This window comes from Cucurbita moschata, unplaced genomic scaffold (genome assembly GCF_002738365.1).
Source record: "Cucurbita moschata cultivar Rifu unplaced genomic scaffold, Cmos_1.0 Cmo_Scf00004, whole genome shotgun sequence".
In the NCBI taxonomy this organism is placed as follows: domain Eukaryota; kingdom Viridiplantae; phylum Streptophyta; class Magnoliopsida; order Cucurbitales; family Cucurbitaceae; genus Cucurbita; species Cucurbita moschata.
This window is the reverse complement of record NW_019268520.1, coordinates 1,177,603-1,201,060: the sequence shown is the minus strand read 5'-3', so window position 1 is coordinate 1,201,060 and position 23,458 is coordinate 1,177,603. Positions and strand designations below refer to the sequence as shown.

The window sequence follows — 23,458 nt, the reverse complement described above, 5'->3', positions numbered from 1 at the left end:
AAAGTCCTTTCACTTTCAAGTTTGTGTACTTTTTATTTCGTATATAAAATTGTCACGACCCAATTTTTAAGGCTTCAAAAAATCGAATCGTGACTAAAAAGACAAAATCGAAAACAAACAAAAAGAAAATAAAAGAAAAGAAAGGTAAAGTAAAAGATAAAAATATCATTTAATTATAACAAAATAGGGAAAAGATTCGTTTCAAATTATTATAAAAAGGAATTACAAATATAAAATGAAATACAAAAGACTCTAAAAGACCGACAAGGGACTGACGCTTCGGAACGACACCCCTTTGTAACAGTGCAGCTCTCGAACACCTCTCCGTATAGACTGGCACCTAAAAAAAAATAGAAAGGAATGAGTATAAAAATACTCAGTAAGCAGCCTACTTGTAGGTTCTTTTCGCATCCTTATCTTGGTAGGTATCCATGGTCTTTCTCGGGTTTCTAAGGAGAGTGATCTAAGCTACAACCTCTTTTCTGTATCTTAAGAGGCTTGCCCATCTTATGCAGTGAAATGATCAGTGTCTTGAGGTGAGGCGCAACCTCATAAGTAAATCTGAGGGGATCGTATGGCTGGATCTGAATACGTGACTCTCTCTTAACATCATCCGTGAAGGTTAGCTAACAACCCTCACACGGAACCATACATCCACTAAATTTGGGGTGCGACCCCTTGTGTGTCGGTCAGCTACTAAGTCATCCTACGTGGCTCCACGTCCCCCACTTAGGGACGGGTTTCTACGGCCCAAGAGTCCTGTTCAGAAGACCCCTTAGCTATCACCACTAGGTCTGGACACCTGCACACTTCCCTATCCGGATCTGCCAAGCACAACGATCTCCGTACCGGAGCTCTATCTCGACAGTACAATATCAGAGCAGAGAAGGAAGTGGAGGTTCTGATGACACTATCCACACTACTCAACTCTAGCGGGCTACCTATAGTTACCATGGTGACCTACTATTCTTTCTAGGGTGCTACTTGGTGGCTTAAACTTGGATTCATGCATCTATAGGAATCTCGTGCAAGGTCTCACAAACCTATCAGGTTTCGAATTCTGGGCTCTGGATCCGCCGGTAATCATTTTATGGGTCTAAATGCACGGTATTCTAGAGGTCCCCCAATCTGGGGTCTCATCTAGCCTACTTAGTCACAAGCACCCTAATCTAAGCTCACAATTTTTTCCTATTCATCAAGAAAGATAACACAAGGAATCATCATGCATAGGAGTTAACACGTAGTAGTTCATGCAATATTAACAAACATTCTCAATGGGAAGATAACGTCCATCTTCACCTGGAGCGCAGATTTCATAGGTTTTCCATCCTCCTCATGCATACATACATTATCAGAATCTCAATCTAAACAGATTACATAATCATTCATATCCAGAAGAAATAGGTTTCCTTACTTATTTCATTTTCATGGTTTCCATACTAATATTCTAGGTTCAGCTAGATAAGTTTATGGGTATGATAGCATGTATGTTTATTCCAAGTGGTTCCTACAAGTATTGCTCGTGGGAATCCAAATGGCTACTTACATGGTTGACGCGTATCTTCCCAAGCTCGAATTATTTGCTGAAAAAGGTTCCAAAAATTATGGAATTTCCTTGATAGGTCCTAATTCACATAAAAATAAGATCAGAGTTGAAATCGGGGCGAAAATCAAGCAAACAGAGGTCGAACGGAGGGAAAAAGGTCACTCACACACCTACACGCGCGCTGACGCGCTCTGGAGAGTGTACTACGCGCGCGTGTCCACGCGCAACTTCCCGCGCAGTCGCGGGCTAGTGGCCGGATCGGTTCGGTTCGCGTGGTTCGGACTCGGGCCAACACAGTTGCGCGTGCCTAATGTGCTTCTCCAGCCCGCAGACGCCACGTGTTGCTCGTCGGTCCTGCCGCGCTCCTCCGTACGCTGGCCGACATGTGGCGGCAATGCCCCCTCTCTCCTCCCCTGCGTTTTTCCAGAAACGTGAGTTTTGGTGTTTTCAATCCATTTTCTTTCGATTTTTATATCTTCCAATCCGTAATCCGAATCAACGAGTTCTCTTCACGGATATTGTAGATCTCATATTTTATTTCTACAATATATTTTTCTTGTATTTTTTTTTGTGGTAATCACAGGTCTTATTATTTGAGTTCGAATTTGGGAAAAAAATACAAGTTCTTACCGAAAATCGTATTTTCTTGGAACTCTGATTTTCGTCGAGAGACTTCAATAAATCTGTGTGAATCTTATTTTAGTTACATACCTCAAAAATTCCAGATTTAACGCTCAAGAAACTCTTCAGATCTAGATAAAATCGAAACAAGAAGTTTGGAACCTTATTTTGTCCATTCTCGGATTTTCTTGCCGGAATGAGTGGATCCGCCACCCAAACTCCTTTTCCAGCACCGAGAGAAGTATTGCTCCGAAGTTTCTTGCCTTGGATTCGATCTCCAACCGTAGATTGTCTTCGATGCTCTTTCTCTCTCCCAAACCCTAACATCTTCTCCTCTCTCTTTTCTCTTTCTCTCTCTTTTTTTTTATCTTTTCTTTCTCGTTCTTCTTATAGCCCAAACAACTAGACCGTTTGGGAAAGAGGAGGGGCAAAAAGACCCTTTTCCCCTATGTTGTTATTTTATTATTTTTATTTATTTATCTAAAAAATTCGGGTATTACATAAATATTGTTCTTCTCACAAACTCTAGTAATAGAACCATCTTTCTCTTTATTCTCTATATATGTGTCAAAAAAAAATTTCTCTCTTTTTCACTTTCTTCACTTTTTGTCTTTAATAGACATGGGAGCAACATATACTTGTATACTATCTTTGTTGGTCTACTCGTCATTCGTAACAATATCATCATTTGAAATGTTGTCTAGTGGTAGAAGGCAAGTTTCTTCTTTTTGAATGGGTTGTACAATTTGTCTCTCTCTTCCTTGGTCCTCAAATTCAACTCTAATTAGACTAGCATTTCATTGATGGGTGGCTTTCATCCAAATTTCCTTGAAGAGCTATCCAAAATGGATGTTATTAGCATGGAAGTAACCTAAATTTCAAGATCTCATAAAATATAACGTTTTATTATAGGACGAGATCTATGAAAATACAGAAGACAAAAAAATAAAAAATAAATAAAATAAAATAAAACAAAAACAAAATGACATGTTTTTTATTTAAAATGATCGAGCAAAATGTGATTTGATGGAAAAGAATAGAAAATTTTAGAATGAAAAATGATAAACAAACAACAACTAAATTTATATTCTAACCTAAAATCTAAACTTTGATAGAAGACCGGTGGATCTAAATTATCCAAGTACTCAAAAAAAAAAAATTTTAAAAATCAACAGAAGGGAAAGTTTTGGAGCTGATTAAGTGTTGATCAAGATCAAGAGTAAAAAAAACTCATTTATGAATTCGTGATTTGAATCACTCCATAAAAGGTTTGATCAACCCCATTTAAATGACTCAAGCATGCGAATCTAAACACAGGAAATGCAAAAGAAAAAGGTCATGCTTAATACTTTAATTTTAATATCCAAAATTCTTCTAGTAAACCAACCACCTGAACAATTATTTATAGCTTTGAAAATAAATCATAGAGTAACATTTGGTAAGTTGAAAGGTTGTAACTCTCATGTCCATCAATACCAGAATGAAATTTCCCTAAATCCAAACACGAATGGTACAATCTTGTCATCCACCATAAACTCTTTGTGACATGATTAAAACATCTTATTTCGTATCGGCTTCCTTTAACTTAACATCACTACAAGTATCGGTCCAACTCCAACCTAGATCAGATCTACCTCAAAATATCTACAAATCGACATAAACTGCATAGGATAAAACAAATCCAAAACTCACCGAGCTTTATCACTCACCATCCTCTAATGAAAATCAACTATTCCTATTCCAACTCATTCATTAATAATCTTAAGGCATGATATCCTCCACGACGGGTGATTTCTCCAGAAGTAGCACTGTTGTGTGCTTGCAAAATCGAACTACAACAAGAGCTATGAAGGACCTGACATAATTTGAAGCTTGGTATGGTTACAAACCTTCTTTAAAGGTTCTTAGAGAATTTGAGTGTCTTTGATTCACTTACATTCCATAGGTCAAGCATGATAAGCTTGAAAAAAAGGCAGAAGCTGGCATCTTTGTTTGGTATAGCACTATATTAAAAACTTATAGAGTTTTTCAACCACACACTAGTCGTGTTATTGTGAGACGAGATGTTCATTTTGCTGGAAATGAGCAATGAAATTGGGAAGAATTGACAAATGTGAATCAGATTTCTAATGCACCAAACAATTTAATCTTTGGTAGCATGTTAGAAGAGTCTGAAGATGAACGACAATAAGAGTCTAAAGATGAACGACAAGATGCTTTCACTGATGATGCACCTGTCAGAGGAGGAGCTTTCAGTGATTGAGAAAAACAAAACTTAGGAGTTGGTTGATCAACCTCTAAACAGAAAGATAATTGAAGTAAGATGGGTGTTTAAGAAAAAGTTTAGAGTTCACAGCATCTAAACAAGGAGGAGTGTTAAAGATCACGTGTTTGTTTAGATGGCTGTCAATTGGTATATAATCAAATCTCCTTATAGTTAGGAGTTGATTTACTTTTTATTTTGATTTGATTTACTGGTTTGTTACCAGATTTTAGGTAGATTTTCTAAACATCTTTTTGTATTCTCTATATATATATAGAGTCTTCTCACTCTTCTTAATATAATCTTCTCATCAACCATTCAATCACTCGTTCTTTTACTAACATCCTGTGAATGCTGCATAGTACAATCTTTGATCTGATCTTCATGTTAGTGAGTGATTAATGGTTGATAAGAAAATTATATTATGAAGAGCAAAAAGATGGTATATATATACAGAGAATACACAAATATATTTAAAAAATCTACAGAAAATATGGTAACAAATAAATAAACAAATCAAAAACTAAAATAAATAAAAAACTAAATCAAATCAAAATTAAATCAAATCAAAACTAAATCTAACTCCTAACTATAACGAGATTTAATCAGATACAACAATCTAAACAAATACGTGATCTTTAACACTCCTCCTTGTTTAGATACTGTGAACTCCAAACTTTTCCTGAACACCCATCTTATTGCAATTATCTTTCTGTTTAGAGGTCGATTAACCAACTCCCAAGTTTTGTCTTTCTCGATCATTGAAAGCTCCGCCTTTGACAGGTGCATCATCAACCAAAGCATCTTGTTGTTTATCTTTAGACTCTTGTTGTTGTTCATCTTCAGACTCTTCCAGTCGTTTATCTTCAAACTCTTCTAACATGCTACTAAAGATTAAATTGTTTGGTCCATTAGAAATTGGATTCACCTTCGTTAGTTCTTCCCAATTTCATTGCTCATTTCCAGGAAAATGAACATCTTAGCTCACAATAACACGACTAGTGTGTGGTTGAAAAACTTTGTAAGCTTTGGATATAGTGCTATACCCAACAAAGATGCCAGTTTTTGCCTTTTTGTCAAGCTTATCATGCTTGACGTGTGGAATGTTTGTGAAGCAAAGATATCCAAATACTCTAAGGAACTTTAAAGACGGTTTGTAACCATACCAAACTTCAAATGGTGTGAGGTCCTTCACAACTTTTGTTGAAATTCGATTTTGCAAGCACACAAAAGTGTTTGCTGCTTTTCCCCAAAAATGTTTTGGAAGATCCTTCACATGAAGCATACATCTCATCATCTCCATTATGAATCTATTTCTCCTTTCACTGACGTCATTCTGTTGAGGAGTGTATGTGTTGTCAATTGATGTTCAATTCCAGCCTCTTCACAAAACCTGTTAAAAGTTTCTGAAGTGTACTCCTTGCCATTTTCTTATCTTATAGTCTAAATCAAGCATGCACTTTCATTCTCAACTCGGGATTTTAATTTCCAAAATACACATGCAACTTCTAACTTTTGCTTCAGCAAGAAGATCCAACACCTTCTTGTTAGAACATCAATAAAAATAGTGTAATAAAGATTACCATTTAATGATGGTGTTCGCTAAGGACCACAAAGATCAGTATAAACCAGCTGCAATTTTTTCGAGGCTCTCCAAGCCTGTTTAGGAAAGAGTTGCCTGTGTTGCTTCCCAAAATTACAAGCACGGCAAGGAGACATGTCATCATCAATGTGAGCGAGTCCTTCTACCAACTTCTTTGACTACATCTGAAGCAAACCTCGATGATGAAAGTGCCCAAGTCTTTTGTGCCAAATCTTAGTGGCATAGTTCTGGATATAAAGGTCATCTGCTCTTTCTCCATCGAATTTAGAGCAAAGTTTTTTCCTTTTATTTTGACATTGAACAATTCTTTGCCACTAGCATCTTTGATCAAGCACTGTTTATTCTCAAACAACACTTTATAGCCTTTATCAAGTAACTGACCAACACTTAAGAGATTTTGATCAATTTTAGGTACAAATAAAACATTTGGAATAAATTTTGTACCTTCATAACTTGTTATAGCTACTATGCCTTTTCCCTTGACTTCCAAGTGTTCACCATTGCCAATCCTCACTCTCTTGACTTCAGTGTCTCTTAATTCCTCAAAAAACTCCTTGTTATATGTCATGTGATTTGTGCACCCACTGTCAATCAACCAGCTCTCGCTTGATTCTTTGCTTGAGAAACAAGTGACCACAAACAATTGATCTTCTTCTTCTTGATCAATTACCTATGCATCTACTTCTTTCACTTGTCCTTTGACTTTGCAGATCACAACTTCATGTCCAATTTGATTGCATTTGGAGCATTTGGCGTCAGGTCTTCTCCAACACTTGTATGGTGGATGACCTTTCCTCTCACAATGACGGTAAGGTGGATAAGATTTTTTGAAACCTCCTTCTTTTGTCTTCTGATAATTGGCAGATGAATCTCCATTCGTCGATTGGTTTTTAAAAATTTTCTTGTTTTTATACCTGCTATTGTCTTGATGCTTAACAGGTAAGGCACCTTCAATCACTCCTTCTTGCCTCATAGACCTCCTTTGCTCTTGTGCTTGTAAAGCATTCAAGAGCTCTGTAAGAGAAATCTTTGACAGGTCTTTGATGTTCTCCAGAGTAGAAATGGTGGCTTCAAACTTCTCTGAAACAGTAACCAGCGACGTTTCAACGATCCTGGAATCATTTAACACAGAACCAAGCAATCTCACCTTGTTGGCGATGCTGAGAAGTCTGTCAGAGTACTCTTTCACCGACTCAGACTCCTTCATCTTCTGTAACTCATAATCCCTAATCAAATTCAGAACTTTCATTCCACGAATCCTCTCATCTCCTTCATATTCAACCTTGAGGTAATCCCAGATTTCTTTTGCTGTTTTGAGGGACATTGTTCGCATGAAGATCATTTGAGATACAGCAGCAAATAGGCAAGCTTTTGCCTTTGATTTTCTTGTCTTCTTTTCCTTCCGTGCTTTGATTTGTGCTACAGTAGGATTTGTTGGAAGTGGAGGGACCTCGTAATGCTCTTCTATTGCTTCCCAAAGATCCAAAGCCTCCAGATAAGTCTCCATACGAACTGCCCACATTTGATAATTGTCTCCCTTGAACACTGGTGGTGCAACAGCTGAAAAACTGGATTCTCCTCCCACTTTGCTCTCACAAATCCCTTAAGAAGATAGCTGTGATAACAATTGTCAATGAAATAGTGAGTGATTGAATGGTTGATAAGAAAATTATATTATGAAGAGCAAGAAGGCGGAATATATATACAGAGAATACATAAAAATATTTTAAAAAATCTACCTAAAAATATGGAGAAAATCTTGTAATAAACTAGTAAACAAATTCAGACCTAAATCAAATCAAAATTAAATCAAATCAGAACTTAATGTAACTCCTAACTCTGAGGAGATTTAATCCGATACAAATCAAAATTAAATCAAATCAAAACTTAATCTTACTATGACGAGATTTAATCTGATACAAATCAAAATTAAATCAAATCAAAACTTAATCTTACTCCTAACTATGAGGAGATTTAATCAGATACAACAATCTAAACAAATACTACGTGATCTTTAACAAATATAACTTACCTGGCTAAATCTCTTATAATGTAGACTTGTAAATCTGCTAATAGTCTTTATGTTTTCTCAAAATATGACATTTTTGGATGTAGACTTGTAGTATCACTGGTAAATCTGCTAATAGTCTTTCTATCATTTTTGGATGTAGACTTGTAGTATCACTTGTAAATCTGCTAATAGTCTTTCTGTTTTCTCACATCTGACATTTTTGGATGTAGACTTTAGTACCACTTGTAAATTTGTTAATAGTCTTTCTGTTTTCTCAAATCTGACATTTTTTTTCTATTTGATTCGGTGAGGAACTGAGGTGGGTTGAAGAGAGATTATTGAGTAAGTGACTCCCGAAGTGGGAAGAATAAAGTAATACTAATTTTTGTTAATTTATTATTATTTTTTAAACGTAATAATAATTTTTATTTGTTTATTTATTTATTTAATTTTGGACTATTACAGTACTTTCACAGGTCAAGTTGATTTTTCGGTAGATTATTGAATTAGATTCGGGGTTCGTCTTTATCCACGAATTGCGATCATTATCCACCAATCGGATCTTTATCCACCAACTCTTCCTTCTATCCCTGAATAATAAAAGACTATTTATAGCCTTACAAATAAAGCAGTCCATTAAATTTTAAAAAAAATTAAAAAATATATTTTTAACTTAATTTTTTTTATTAACATCCTTTAAACTTTTTAAAAAATAAACGGAAAGACCATGTTAGTTTTTTTTTTTTTTTCCCTACTTCATTAAAACCTATCCAGATCTACTTATAAATTAATAATTTGATTATTTAATTGAAAAAATAATAATTTGATTGATTTAATTGAAAAAAAAAAAAAAACTCTCAAAAACTCTAAGTATCACTCCGTCGTGTAGAAGGAACCTCCACATGGATATGTGATTCCACGAGAGAGCTCTCAACACAAGAAAATATGAAACGCATGGAGAACAGTAGATACACACACATTCAAATCGATAGAGGTTTAGTTTGTTTACCTAGGTAGCCTCCCTTTTCAGTCAGGTTCAGAGGCTTATGTACCGTCACTAGATTTGGTTAATTTAGGGGGATACTGCTCCTCTTCGAGAATTTTTAATCTTTATGTCCGTCATGGATTTTCAAAAATACCATGGAATTTTCAGAAGTAGCATTAAGATTTTTTAACCTTTAAGAATAAATTAAATAGCTTTTATCGTTAGTCAATGAACTAACATCGTTTATTTATGCCCCATAGTCATCTCTCTTTTTTATCAACTTTTTTTTGGAAATGATACAAAAAAAAAAAAAAAATATCTTTGGTCACAATAGAAAAACTTTTTTCTGATGAAGATAATTCTTGTAATTATCTGAATGAACAAAAAAAAAACGAATAATTGATAAATAGAATAGAAATTCTGGATAAGGGATCTCAAAAACGAAATCACATTATCTTGTTAGATCAAATATCTAAAAGTAGGAAAATTTTGTTTGAAATTGGAATAACTTCACAGATAGTCAAACTTAAATAATTATAAACATGCAATCTAAATCGTATAAAATTTCAAAGAAATTTGACTCTTAATTATTACATTTTTCAAATCTATTTTACAAAGGCAACCTACGTAGTTTTAATGACACCTTTAACTTTTAATAAGACATTTCAAGAATTTTAATCATATTTTATAATCATAATTAGTCCCTATGTAATTGCTTAATAAGAAGTTTTTAACCCTTAAAATACATTAATAAAATACCATAAATCTAGATTATCATTTATAAAAAAAGTTGTAACCATTTGAGAATAAATGAAGCCTCACTTGATGTATCTAGAAGCATTGTTGCATAAAAGAAGCTCGATTCTTCTTAATGTAGTATTAATTGCAACTTGTCGGTTAACTTTAATGAAACTTGACTTCATCTAATATAACTTAATTTTTACTCATGGTAATTTAGATAACCTTCTTCCTAACTTTTTTTAAGTTCATATGGTATGATTGAAATATCTTGATTTATATCCCATATCCTTTAAAGAAAACGAAAAACCCAAAATCTACATACTAATTAAATACATTAGCATAGTATTAATGCGTACATATACATAAGTAACATAAGAAATGGGGTACCAAGATCTATAATATTTTCTCTCTCCCCCTTTTTCTTAAAGTTCTATACCTTCTCTCTTGGATATAAATATCTGTTAAGTTAATTTGTAATTGTAATATTAAAAATGGGTTGGTAATGGAAGATGACCCTTCTCTTGAAGGCTCTTCACAGTTTCGTAGATGCATTGCTTCACAGGTATGAACTCCATGCCCAACTCCTTCAGCTTTTTGACGCTATATTTGTAAGGCTTCTTTCTAGGGCTCACCTCGTCCGAGCACCTACCATACCATATCTTATCATATCAAATACAATTTCTTGATTATTCATCAAACCTAAAAATTGAAATTTAGTGCTCAATCTTTTGGTGGTAGTTGAGTTGCACCAACAAGTCATGCTTCCAGTTTTTGTTAATTATTTCTTTACCAAACACCCATGACAAAATCCCAAAAGAAATTCTTCACCCTTTTGCCTAACCTAATTTTTATTGGTCAACTACAACCTGAAACTTGAATTTTTTCCAAATATTTTAACTATATTTTTAGGTTATTCTATTGACGAATGCAGAAAGAAATGACAAAATTTACGGGCATTTTTTTATTCTTTTTATATTTTAATCCAATAAAAAAGGAGAACGAGAAAGAGAGATTTAAACTTACTTGGTAGGAATTGGATACTCGGAGAAGAACTTAGCCAAAATTTCAACTAACTCTTGTCGATGAAGCATAGTTTCAACACAAATGTATCGACCAAAAGCAGAAGGAGTCTCATACAACAAGACATGAGCTTTGGCAACATCCTTAACATGAACATAACCTAAATATGAAACATGTGTGAGAAAAACAACAATATATTACAAGAAAACATGTAAATTAAACAGGAACATAACCTTGAAAGGCATTCACATATGTCTTGACAGCACCAGTCAAGTACTTCATTATATGAGCTACACTTGCATTTATTGTTGCTTGTAATAATGGTCCAAGTACCAACGTGGGATTCAACACTACTAGATCCACCCCTTTCTCCGCTGCCATTGCCCATGCTGTTTGCTCTGCAACTGTCTTTGCATAACAATACCAGTTCTGTCCAATGTTTCCACAAAACTCTTGGGTTTGTTATTGTTAATTTCAAAGATGATGTGCAAACATCACCCTTTAAATAAGCTTAATTTTTAAAATTAATAAATTAATAAATAAATAAAAAGTATAGAAAAAAACTAATATGAAAGGGTTACCTTTGTATTTTTACAAAAGTCAAGGTCACTCCAACAAGACTCATCAACTATCATGTCGGGGCTTCTATTAGGGTTCATGTATACAGTTCCAATGGATGATGTGAACACTATTCGCCGGACCTTAGCCTCGGCTGCTGCCATTATAACATTCTTTGTCCCAATTATTGTCTCCTCCACTTTTTCCTATCAATTCGTGAAATTCGTTATACTATCACTAAATTTAAAAACTTTGATGCCTTGAATTAGTGACGGTCAGAAATCACGAATCTCCATAGTAATATGATATTGTCTAATGAAGATATGTTCTTTATTTATAAACTCATGATCAACTTTTTAATGAGCCAATGAAACTCCTCTTCTAACAATCCTCAACAGTCTTTTCCATGAACAAAGTACACCATAGAACCTCTCCTTAGGCCTATGGAGCCTTCAAAGCTCACAACTTCTTTATTTGACATGGCTAAGTTAAAGGCATGACTCTGATACTATATTAGGAATCACAACCCTCTACAATGGTACGATATCGTTCAATTTGAACATAAGCTCTCATGAATTTGTTCTTGGGGAATGTTTCCCTAAAATGTCTCATACTAATGAAAATGTATTTTTTACCTATAAACTCATGATTATCCTCTTAATTAGCCGATGTGGAACTTCTCTCCCGACAATCTTCAACATAAATTACTATCAAATTAACTTTCATATGTTTTGATCATTTATTTATATGCTTAAAAATGATTAATTATGAGTTTAAGAATTAGCACAAGGTCTCATAAGTGACAAAGCCATAAGAGGTGATATTGGGGGTTTTGATGAACAGAGACAAAGACAAAGCCATAAAAATTCGACTCACTGGGTCATCGGTCACCGGAGACGCCGTGTGGAAGACACCATCGCAACCGATAATGGCGGCTTTAAGGCTCTCAAAATCAAGAAGATCAGCACCATACAACCTCAGCTTTTCCTCAGCTCCATCCAACTCTTTCAAATGAGCATTCTTCGGATCATCTTCATAAAAGACAAGTAATCATCAAAACTTGGAGAATTAGATTTCATAAAAACACCTTAACTAAAAGAACCAACCTGGGTTTCTTACTGTGCCTCTAACAGTGTAACCCTTTTGGAGAAGAAGCTTCACGAGCCAAGAGGCAATGAAGCCACCGGCGCCGGTGACACAAACAGTTTGGGCGGAAGCTACGACGGCGGGGAGGGTCATTTTGGGATTGGTGGGAATGGTATAATTGAGGACGTTAAGAGTGGGTGAGAGAAGGGATTGATGAAGAGCCAAATCGTGCGTAGAATGGAACACAACAAATGACTATGCATTTTGGTTTGTATTTATAAGGCAAAAAACAAGGCCTTACACTCAGAATTCTCCCCTCTCATACACCTACTACTACCTTTTTATTTTATCATTTTTTTTCTTCTCTTTTAATTTTTAGGCTCTAGATTAAGCCTCATACACCTACTACTACCTTTTTATTTTATCATTTTTTTTCTTCTCTTTTAATTTTTAGGTTCTAGATTAAGCATTTTAAGGGATAGCATTTCGTTTTTTCCTTAATCGTAACTCAATTTTTAATTTTTATTTTTCTTATTGAGTTACTCCGATAAAAATAAAACTATCGAACTTTAGAATAATAATTCATATCTTATCTATTGAGCTAAGCTCGAAGTAGTTCATTTTTATTAAAGAGTATCTAAAATTTTAAATTAAATTTTATATATTAAAAAATTAATTGATTGTTCAATTTTAGCATGGCAAAGTAAAATAAATCTTTTTCAAACTCTATTATTACTCAAACTATTGTGTTCCCTCCATCATCTCTAAGATTTTTTCATGACCTCGGTCATAACACATCCTTATTTCCAATTCACAACGCTTAAAGGTTGCTATTGAAACCAATAGGTAGCTATCACTTATCTGCCTATCAAACAATTACTAGCAAATTGAGAACCTCTTTCATTAATAATTTGTAACTCACAAACCAAAGAATTCTCTAAGACTCCAATACCTCTTGATACCATCATTTTCACAACAAAGGTGGTTTTTATAGCTTCTTTAGCCTCTCTTTCTTGAGGGACTATCCTCTTAACACTTTTTTATTATTATTATTTTTTTAAGATGAAAATTTTGGTAAGGGTAAATCTCTTTGACCTTTCAATATGATATTTATCAAATCTAGATCTTCCTCTTGAACATCAACATAAGAGGGATAAGTAAGCCCATTTTTCTCTAGTAGTCATGAGGTATTAAACATAAGAAGCCCATTTTTCTCTAGTAGTCATGAGGTATTAAACATAAGAAGCCCATTTTTCTCTAGTAGTCATGAGGTATTAAACATAAGAGGGAGAAGGATCATGCCCCAGCTGTTTTGGAGATTGTTCCACAGGATCAAGCACCTAGGGAGGCCCCACAAGTGTTAGTGCCGATTCTTGAAAAGGTGCCTACCTAGCCGACGACAACATTTACACTGAAGGTGTTACAAGCTCTTATGAGAACCTCAATAAAAAACTAAACATAGATGACCCAGTTGTTCTGGTGACCCGTGTTAGATAAAAGCATGTGGTCTTTTTGTTGGCCATTTGTGAATGGGCAAGATTTGTTGGCCACTTCCCCATTTTTAGAATTTAGTTTATTTTAGATAATCTAATTAATTATAAACGTTTCTACCCTGTTTTTTCCAGCATAGTCAAATACCAAGTTTTTGGTTCTCTTCTATTTCTATTATTTTCATGTGCTGTTTTTTTTCTATTCCAACAAATTTTTTTCCACTATTTCTCTTCTGTCAACTGATTTGATTTTCTCTTCAATCAAAAAAGCATCCAGTGGTATCAGAGCCAGGTTAATCTACCAGTGATTACTGTGTAGAAGCTAACTCTATCAAAGTCAAATCTTTATTTTATTTTTTTTCTTTCAACCATTTTTCTTTATTTTTTTTCTTCCAACAATTTTTTTTTCTCCAACAAATTTTCTCTGTTTTTTTTTTCTCCAACAATTTTTTCTTTGTTTTCTTTTTTCTTTCAACAAATTTTTTTTGCTTTGGTTGGGTCCATCCTAGAAAGACGTGTTCTAGGAGCTTGATTCTGAGAAATTTTGGGATGCAGTAGTCTCATTGAGATCGAAGGGTATGACACCACCGATCTTGTGAGCCTTTCTTTGTTTTTTATTTTTCTTCTAACAAATTTTCTTTGTTTTTTTTTCTTGCAATAATTTTTTTTTGTTTTTTTTTTCTTGCGATAGTTTTTTTTGTTTTTTTTTCTTTCAACTAATTTTCTTTACGTTCTCTCAGTTGAGAAATTTTGGGACGCCCTAGTGTAGCTAAAATCGAAGGGTATGGCACCACCAATCTTGTGAACCTTTCTTTGTTTTTTTTTTCTTCTAACAAATTTTCTTTGTATTTTTTTTTCTCCAACAAATTTTCTTTGTTTTTTCTTGCAATAATATTTTTTGTTTTTTTTTTCTTTCAACAAATTTTCTTTACTTTTGTTGGGTCCATCCTAGAAAGATGTTGTCTTCTAGGAGCTTGATTCTGAGAAATTTTGGGACGCCATAGTGTCGCTGAAATCGAAGGGTATGACAGCGCCGATCTTGTGAGCCTTTCTTTGTTTTTTTTTCTTCCGACAAATTTTCTTTGTGTTTTTTTTTCCAACAAATTTTCTTTGTTTTTTTTTCTTGCAATATTTTTTTTGTTTTTTTTTTCTTTCAACCAATTTTCTTTGCGTTCTCCGAGCTTGATTCTGAGAAATTTTGGAACACTGTAGTATCGTTCAAATCGAAGGGTATGACACACCGATTTTGTGAGCCTTTCTTTGTTTTTTTTTTTTCTTCTAACAAATTTTCTTTGTATTTTTTTTCTTCTAACAAATTTTGTTTGTTTTTTTTTTTCTTCTAACAAATTTTCTTTGTTTTTTTTTTCTCCAACAAATTTTTTTTTATTTTTTTTCTTGCAATAATATATATATATATATATATATATATATTTCAACAAATTTTCTTTGCTTTTGTTGGGTCCATTCAAGAAAGACATTGCATTCTCCGAGGTTGATTCTGAGAAATTTTGGGACGCCGTAGTATCGCTGAGATCGAAGGATATGGTACTACTGATCTTGTGAGCCTTTTTTTTTTTCTCCAACAAATTTTGTTTGTTTTCTTTTTTCTTTCAACAAATTTTCTTTGTTTTCATTCCGTCAATCTTAGAAAGACGTTGCGTTCTCCGAGCTTGATTCTGTAAAATTTTGGGATGCCGTAGTGTCGCTAAAATCGAAGGGTATGGCACCACCGATCTTGTGAGCCTTTCTTCTTTTTTTTCTTCAAACAAATTTTCCAATTTTTTTTCTCCAAAAATTTTCTTTGTTTTCTTTTTTCTTTCAATAAATTTTCTTTGCTTTTGTTGGGTCCATCCTAGAAAGACGTTGCATTCTAGGAGCTTGATTCTTTGAAATTTTGGAACGCTGTAGTATCGCCAAGATCGAAGGTGCGAGCATTTCTTTGTTTTTTTTTTCTTCAAACAAATTTTCCAATTATTTTTTTCTCCAATAAATTTTTTGTTTTCTTTTTTCTTTTAATAATTTATTTTATTTATTTATTTCCTTTCAACAAATTTTCTTTGCTTTGGTTGGGTGTATCCTAGAAAGATGTTGCATTCTAGGAGCTTGATTCTGAGAAATTTTTGCACGTCCTATTGTCGCTAAGATTAAAGGGTATGACATCACGATATTGTGAGCCTTTCTTTATTTTTTTTTTCTTCAAACAAATTTTCTAATTTTTTTTTCTCCAACAAATTTTCTTTCTTTCCTTTTTCTTTCAACAAATTTTCTTTATTTTTTTTTGTTTTTTTTTTCTTTCAACAAATTTTCTTTGCTTTCCTTGGGTCCATCCTAGAAAGACGTTGCCTTGTAAGAACTTGATTCTAAGAAATTTTGGGATGCGGTAGTGTCGGTGAGATTGAAGGGTATGACACCACTGATCTTGAGCCTATCTTTGTTTTTTTTTCTCTTCTAACAAATTTTCTTTGTCGTGTTTTTTATGCAATAAGTTTTCTTTGTTTTTTTTTTCTTGCAATAATTTTTTTTTGTTTTTTTTTCTTTCAACTAATTTTCTTTGTGTTCGAGCTTAATTCTGAGAAATTTTGGGACGCCGTAATTTAGCTCAAATCGAACAGGCACCATCGATCTTTGAGCCTTTCTTTGTTTTTTTTTTCTTTTAACAAATTTTCTTTGTGTTTTTTTTTTCTCAAACAAATTTTCTTTGTTTTTTTTTTGCAATAATATATTTTTTTTTCTTTCAACAAATTTTCTTTGTTTTTGTTGGGTCTATCCTAGAAAGACGTTGCTTTCTCCGAGTTTGATTCTTTGGAATTTTGGGACGCCGTAGTGTTGCTGAAATTGAAGGTTTTAGCACCACCTATCTTGTGAGTCTCTCTTTGTTTTTTTTTTTTAACAAATTTTCCACATTTTTTTTTTCAACAAATTTACTTTATTTTTTTTTTCTTTCAACAAATTTTCCTTATTTTTTTTTCTTTCAACAAATTTTCTTTATTTTTTTTGTTTCAACAATTTTTTTTTTGCTTTCGTTGGGTCCATCCTAGAGAGCCGTTATGTTCTCGGAGCTCGATTCTATGAAATTTTTGAACGCCGTAGTGTCGCTAAGATCGAAGGGTATGACACCACCGATCTTGTGAGCCTTTCTTTGTTTTTTTTTCTTCAAACAAATTTTCCAATTTTTTTTTTCTCCATCAAATTTTCTTTGTTTTCTTTTTTCTTTCAACAAATTTTCTTTTTTTTGTTAAGTCCATCCTAGAAAGATGTTGCGTTCTAGGAGCTTGATTCTGAGAAATTTTTGGACGTCGTATTGTCGCTAAGATCGAAGGGTATGGCATCACTGATCTTATGAATCTTTCCTTATTTTTTTTTTCTTCAAACAAATTTTCTAATTTTTTTCTCCAACAAATTTTCTTTTTTCTTTCAATAAATTTTCTTTGTTTTTTTTTTCTTTCAACAAATTTTCTTTGTTTTCCTTGGGTTGATCCTAGAAAGACGTTGGGTTGTAAGAACTTGATTCTGAGAAATTTTGGGATGTCATAGTGTCGCTGAGATCGAACGGTATGACACCACTAATCTTGAGCCTATCTTTGTTTTTTTTTTTCCTTCTAACAAATTTTCTTTGTCGTTTTTTTTTTCTTGCAATAATTTTTTTTTTGTTTTTTTTTTTCCTTTCAACTAATTTTCTTTGTGTTGGGAGCTTGATTCTGAGAAGTTTTGGGACGCCGTAGTTTCACTTAAATCGAACAGGCACCACCGATCTTTGAGCCTTTCTTTGTTTTTTTTTCTTTTAACAATTTTTCTTTGTGTTTTTTTTTCTCCAACAATTTTTCTTTGTTTTTTTTTTCTTGCAATAATATTTTTTGTTTTTTTTCTTCTTTCAACAATTTTTCTTTGTTTTTGTTGGGTCCATCCTAGAAAGAGTTGCGTTCTTCGAACTTGATTCTTTGAAATTTTGGGACGCCGTAGTGTCGCTAAAATTGAAGGGTATAGCACCACCGATCTTGTGAGTCTTTCTTTGTTTTTTTTATTTTTTATCTTTTAACAAATTTTTTTTGTTTTTTTTTCTTCCAACAGATTGTTTTTTCTCGGACAAATTTTCTTTGTTTTTTTCTTCCAATAATTTTTCCCAACAAATTTTCTTTATTTTTTTCTTCAAACAAATTTTTCAATTTTTTTTTCTCCAATAAATTTTTTCGTTGGGTCCATCCTAGAAAGATGTTGCTTTCTCCGAGCTTGATTCTACGAAATTTGGGACGCCATAGTGTCGCTGAGATCGAAGGGTATGGCACCACCGATCTTGTGAGGTTTTTTTTTTTTTCTTTCAACAAATTTTTTTAGTTTTTTTTTCTTTTAACAAATTTTCTGTGTTTTTTTTCTTTCAACAAATTTTCTTTGTTTTAGTTGGGTCCATCCTAGAAAGTATTTCTCCTCCGTCAACCAATTTTTAGAACAGTGATATTATTACAGATTATGATTCTCTAACAGTTTGAGTACAGTTGATATAGTTGAGGCTCAATCAAAATATGATTTTTGGAGGTGGAATTTGTGGCATCAACCTATAGGGTTTGTTATTTTTCTAATTTCTTCCTTAGCAAAATGTAAGAGGTTACCTTTTGATTTACCAAAAGTGGAAGAAGAATTAGTAGCGGGTTATCAAACCGAGTATTCAGGTATCAAATTGTCAAAAGACATCAGTCAGTCAGACTTTAGTGTAGGGGTCTAGAGATATTAGGGGCATGACAGTGAAGCCCCGTTATTAGAGGGATTTTTAAAGGTATAAACCGCCTTCCTTTGACGACGACAAAGTTGATCCTATAGTAGCGAAGAGCTTTCTGGAGGTTGTAGAAACGACCTTTTTGTATATGAACTGTCCACAAAAGTATCAAATTAATTTTGGAACATATATGCTGAAAGGGCGAAGCTCACTTTTGGTGGAAAGGCACCCAAAAGAGGATTGTACCTAGAGAGGGTATATTATCTGGTATCAATTCAATGAAGCCTATCTTCAAAAGTATTACTTAGTGGTCGCTCGAATCAAGAGTCAACAACCTTTTTGGAACTCAAATAGGGGAACAAATCAGTCGAGGAGTATGACCTTAGAAGCATGATAGTGAAGTCTCGTTATTTGAGGGATTTTCAAAGGTATAAACCGTCTTCCTTTGACGACGACAAAGTTGATCCTATCGCAACGGAGACCTTTTTGGAGGTTGTAGAAATGACCTTTTTGTATATGAGCTGTCCATAAGAGTATCAGATTAAATTTGTAACATATATGCTGAAGGACGAAGCTCACTTTTGGTGGAAAGGCACCCAAAAGAGGATTGTACTTAGGGAGGGTATATTACGTGGTATCAATTCAAGGAAGCCTATCTTCGTAAGTATTACTCAGTGGTTGCCCGAATCAAGAGTCAAATAACCTTTGTGGAACTCAAATAGGGGAACAAATCAATCGAGGAGTATGACCTCGAGTTTAACTGGCTAGCAAGATTTTGCCTTGAGTATGTCAGTAATGAGAAGATGAAGACCGATTGCTTCACCGCGGGTCTCCAGATAGAGATCAAGGGATTTTTTATTGCACAAAGATCCTCTAACTATGCTGAAGCATTGATAATAGCAACTTTGATGGACATGCCATGACATATGGTAGTATAGGTCGACTTAGTAGTGACCATTCAGACTTTAGTCATTGAAGAAGGTCTAGTATAAATTTTTCCAGATCTGACAAACAACTCGGGGAGCAATTTAAGCGTCGTGGTAGGGCCCTAGAGCAAAACTGAACTGAATGCCCTAAGTGTAAAAACTGGCAAACATCTAAGTTGACCGACGTCTATTTCATACCGAGACTCAAGGCTGGCTAATCTTGTGAGCTTGGGTCAATTTGATGAGGTCGGCTACTACATTTTCATCAAGTGCAGGCTACTCAAGATCTGCGATGATCGACGACGGCTTGCTCACGCAAGTTCAACGCACAAAAACCGCTTTTACATCCTGAAATTGGAGATAGAGCAGCCGGTCAGCCTCTCGGCTAGGACCGAAGAAGTAGCTTGAAGGTAAATAGTCTAAATAAATGAGAAATATCTGTAGCGTGTTTTTCAGCAAAGTCAAATCCCAAGCTTTCGTTCTCTTCCTATTTCTGTTATTTTTCTGCGCTGTTTTTTTTTTCCTTCCAACAAATTTTCTTCAACTATTTCTCTTCCGTCAACCAATTTTCTCTAATGCTCAGTCAAAAGACATCAGCCAGTCAGACTTTAATGTAGGGGTTTAGAGATATTAGGGGCATGACAGTGAAGTCCCGTTATTTGAGGGATTTTCAAAGGTATAAACTGCCTTCCTTTGACGACGACAAAGTTGATCCTATAGCAGCGAAGACCTTTCTGGATGTGGTAGAAATGACCTTTTTTTTTTTTTGTATATGAACTATCCACAAGAGTATCAAATTCATTTTGGAACATATATGATGAAGGGCAAAGCTCACTTTTGGTGGAAAGGCACCCAAAAGAGGAGTGTACCTGGGGAGGGTATATTACCTAGTACCAGTTTAACGAAGCCTATCTTCGTAAGTATTACTCAGTGGTCGCCCAAATAAAAAGTCAAACAACCTTTTTGGAACTCAAATAAGAGAACAAATCAGTCGAGGAGTATGATCGAGTTTAACAGGCTAGCAAAGTATTACTCAGTGGTCGCCCAAATAAAAAGTCAAACAACCTTTTTGGAACTCAAATAAGAGAACAAATCAGTCGAGGAGTATGATCGAGTTTAACAGGCTAGCAAAGTTCTGCCTTTAGTATGTCAGTAATGAGAAGATGAGGACCGATTGCTTCACCGCAGGTCTGCAGATAGAGATCCAGGAACTTTTTGTTGCACAAAGATCCTCTGACTATGTTGAAGCATTGAGAATAGCAACTCTGATGGACATGCCATGACACATGGCAATATAGGTCGGCTTAGTAGTGACCATTCAAACTTCCTTTAGTCATCGAAGAAGGCCTAGTAGAAATGTTTTCATATCTAACAAACAGCCCTAGGAGCGATTTAAGCGTCGTGGTAGGGCTCCAGAGCATAATTGAACTGAATGCCTCAAGTGTAAAAACTATCATGAGGGTGAATGTCTAGCAGGGACTGGTGGTTGTTTTAGTTGTGGCAAGTCAGGTCACTGCATAGCAGATTGTCCTCATAAGAAGAATCAGGAGACAAATTGACTGTAGGAGAACCAGAAAGGTCTGAGGGGCCCAATAGCAAGGCCAAGTTGTGACCCATGCCACCACGACCAAGAGAGTAGAAGAGCCCAACACAATGGTGACACGTACATTACCTATCTTTGGTCACCTAGCCTTTACATTATTTGATTTTGGTGCCACTCATTCCTTTATTTATGAGGGGTTTGTTGAGTTTGCAAACTTAGAGATTGAACCCTTAGAGTGAATCCTTACTGTGTCCACACTGGTAGACAAGTACTTGACCGCCACCCACCGAGTTAAGGATGGTAGAGTGATAGTTACAGGGTGAAACCTTGAAGCGTCCTTGATTGTCCTGTGCATGCAAGACTTTGATGTAATCTTAGGGATGGACTGGTTAGGTGAGAACCGTGCCCCATTGGTTGTAAAGGCAGAAAGGTGATCTTCAGGTCCCATCGAAGATGAGCTTTGAATTCAAAGGGAACATATGTAGTGGTGTCCCTAGAGTCATAACAATGTTGAAGGCTAGGAAATTGTTGTATCAGGGCGTTTGGGCAATTCTAGCTAGTGTGACAAAAGTCGATGAGTCCAGTCAACGACGTCTTCTGTTCCAGTCATCAGGAAATTTGTGGATGTTTTTCTAGAAGAGTTGTCGAGGTTACCCCTGCCGAGAAGTAGACTTGGGTATTGACTTGAACAAGGGACAACACCAATCTCCAAAGTGCCTTATAGAATGGCACCCATTAAGCTTAAGGACTTAAATGTACAATTACAACTTCTAGACAAGAGGATTATACGACCCAGTGCTTCACCTTGGGGGTCTCCTGTGTTGTTTGTTAAGAAAAAAGATAGGACATTGCTACTATGTATAAGAGTTAAATGAGGTTACAATCAAGAAAAAATATCCCCTCCTACGATAGACGACCTATTTGACCAGTTGCAAGGTACACCGTGTTGAGAAAAGAATATTGAAAGAGATAGCAAAAGATAGAATAGAATCAAAGTTGCAAATGCTTTATTATACTGTTTACTCACACTTTGCCAAAAGAGTTACAAAGTACAGTAACTAAAAATCATAAAAAATTACGGAAATCCTGCTAAACTATTGACCATAAACAAATTCATAAGTATAGGAAATTACTAACCGCTCCCTAAGTTCCAAAATAAATAGGCTTATACAGTAACTAAAAATCATAAAAAATTAAGGAAATCCTGCTAAACTATCGACCATAAACAAATTCATAAGTTTAGGAAATTACTAACGGCTTCCTAAAAACTTGGTTAGAACTTTGAAACATATTTCAACCCTCCCCTTGATTCAAAGTTGCAGATGCTCAAAGCAGCATACTTTTCTTTTGATAAAGCAAAATACTTTTCTTCCGATAAAACCATACTTTTCTTCTGATAAAACCTGAGTAAGCTATTCTTTAGTGTTACAATGGTGCAAGACAAGTAGCACCGAGGGAAAAGAAAAAAAAAAAGAAAAAAGAAAAAAGAAAGTTAAAGTCACTAGGGCAAATAGGCAATTTTTCCTCCCCTCCAGCCACTATGGGTCAAAATGGCACCCTAGCAATTGTGTGACAAAAGAGGAAAAGTCAAAAGAGAGAGTTGAGAGAAAACCTAGAGAGAAGGAAGAAAGAACCATCCAAAAACTCATTGAACCATCGTCGGAAGTCGCTGCCAGCCACGATCTAACGACAAGGACTTCTTCTTGGAAGGAAGAAGAAGATGTTGGCGTTTGGAGTACCATTTTTCGTCAAGAGATCGAGAAAATTTGCAAGGTAAGATCTTGATCATTTTTCTCAGATCTAGAACTCTCGGTTATGAATCAAGGTTTGAAATTTTGATCATCTAGAGAGAATTCTCCATAAGATTCATGAAAAAAACTAGCCAGAATTTTGGTGGAAAGGCAAAGATCCAAGCCAATTGTCAGGAATGGAGAAGAAAGAAAATTTTCCGAAGCCAATTTTCAAGAGCGGAGGAGAAAGAAAATTTTTCAGGGAGTCACGTGTCAACCGACGACAGGAGGAGCCTGTTGGCGAAAAAGTGACACGTGTCACTCTGTGGAGCAGTGCGTCACACGCAGAGTGGAGCAACACGGCTCCATACGACCGTCAACACGTGGTAGCTCCAGCCGACCCACGACCCAAATTGAGTGACCCGAACTTTCCTAGCAAACCACAACTACAGAATCTGACCCTCGCGTGACACCCGCGACTAGACTTCGTCTGGGCGCGAGAGGACGCATGGCAGCGCGTAGGAGTGCGTGAGTTTCTGTTTCCGTGCGTCTGACTTCTGTTTGACTGATCTTCATCCTGATTTCGATTCTAATCATATTTTTATGCGATTTAGGACATAATTGGGG

The 23,458-nt window shown here is 35.0% G+C and overlaps 1 protein-coding gene and 1 long non-coding RNA gene across 2 annotated transcripts; both read right to left on the bottom strand.

The window, feature by feature from the left end:
• Window positions 1-196: 196 nt before the first annotated feature.
• LOC111442012 lies at window positions 197-2,482 on the bottom strand. Its single transcript, XR_002710258.1, has 4 exons — window positions 2,330-2,482; window positions 2,177-2,229; window positions 1,547-1,959; window positions 197-340 (listed from the first exon to the last, which is right to left on the bottom strand). It is a non-coding gene; the product is annotated as an uncharacterized LOC111442012 (long non-coding RNA).
• A 7,631-nt stretch (window positions 2,483-10,113) lies between these two features.
• On the bottom strand, window positions 10,114-12,653 carry LOC111442011 (cinnamoyl-CoA reductase 2-like). Its single transcript, XM_023079257.1, has 6 exons — window positions 12,455-12,653; window positions 12,225-12,379; window positions 11,372-11,554; window positions 11,024-11,219; window positions 10,794-10,950; window positions 10,114-10,415 (listed from the first exon to the last, which is right to left on the bottom strand). Exons 1-6 carry the CDS (start codon window positions 12,585-12,587, stop codon window positions 10,256-10,258), a joined length of 984 nt encoding a protein of 327 aa, XP_022935025.1. The 5' UTR covers window positions 12,588-12,653; the 3' UTR covers window positions 10,114-10,255.
• Between the last annotated feature and the right edge of the window lie 10,805 nt (window positions 12,654-23,458).

What these genes read in the sequence shown, in the direction of transcription:
- LOC111442011 (XM_023079257.1), bottom strand. Translation starts at nt 12,587, where the DNA reads ATGACCCTCCCCGCCGTCGTAGCTTCCGCCCAAACTGTTTGTGTCACC. An exon ending in AGGCACAGTAAGAAACCCAG is followed by an intron (nt 12,380 to 12,454) that starts GTTGGTTCTTTT and finishes TCTTTTATGAAG; the next exon opens with ATGATCCGAAGAATGCTCAT. An exon ending in CTCCGGTGACCGATGACCCA is followed by an intron (nt 11,555 to 12,224) that starts GTGAGTCGAATT and finishes ACGAATTGATAG; the next exon opens with GAAAAAGTGGAGGAGACAAT.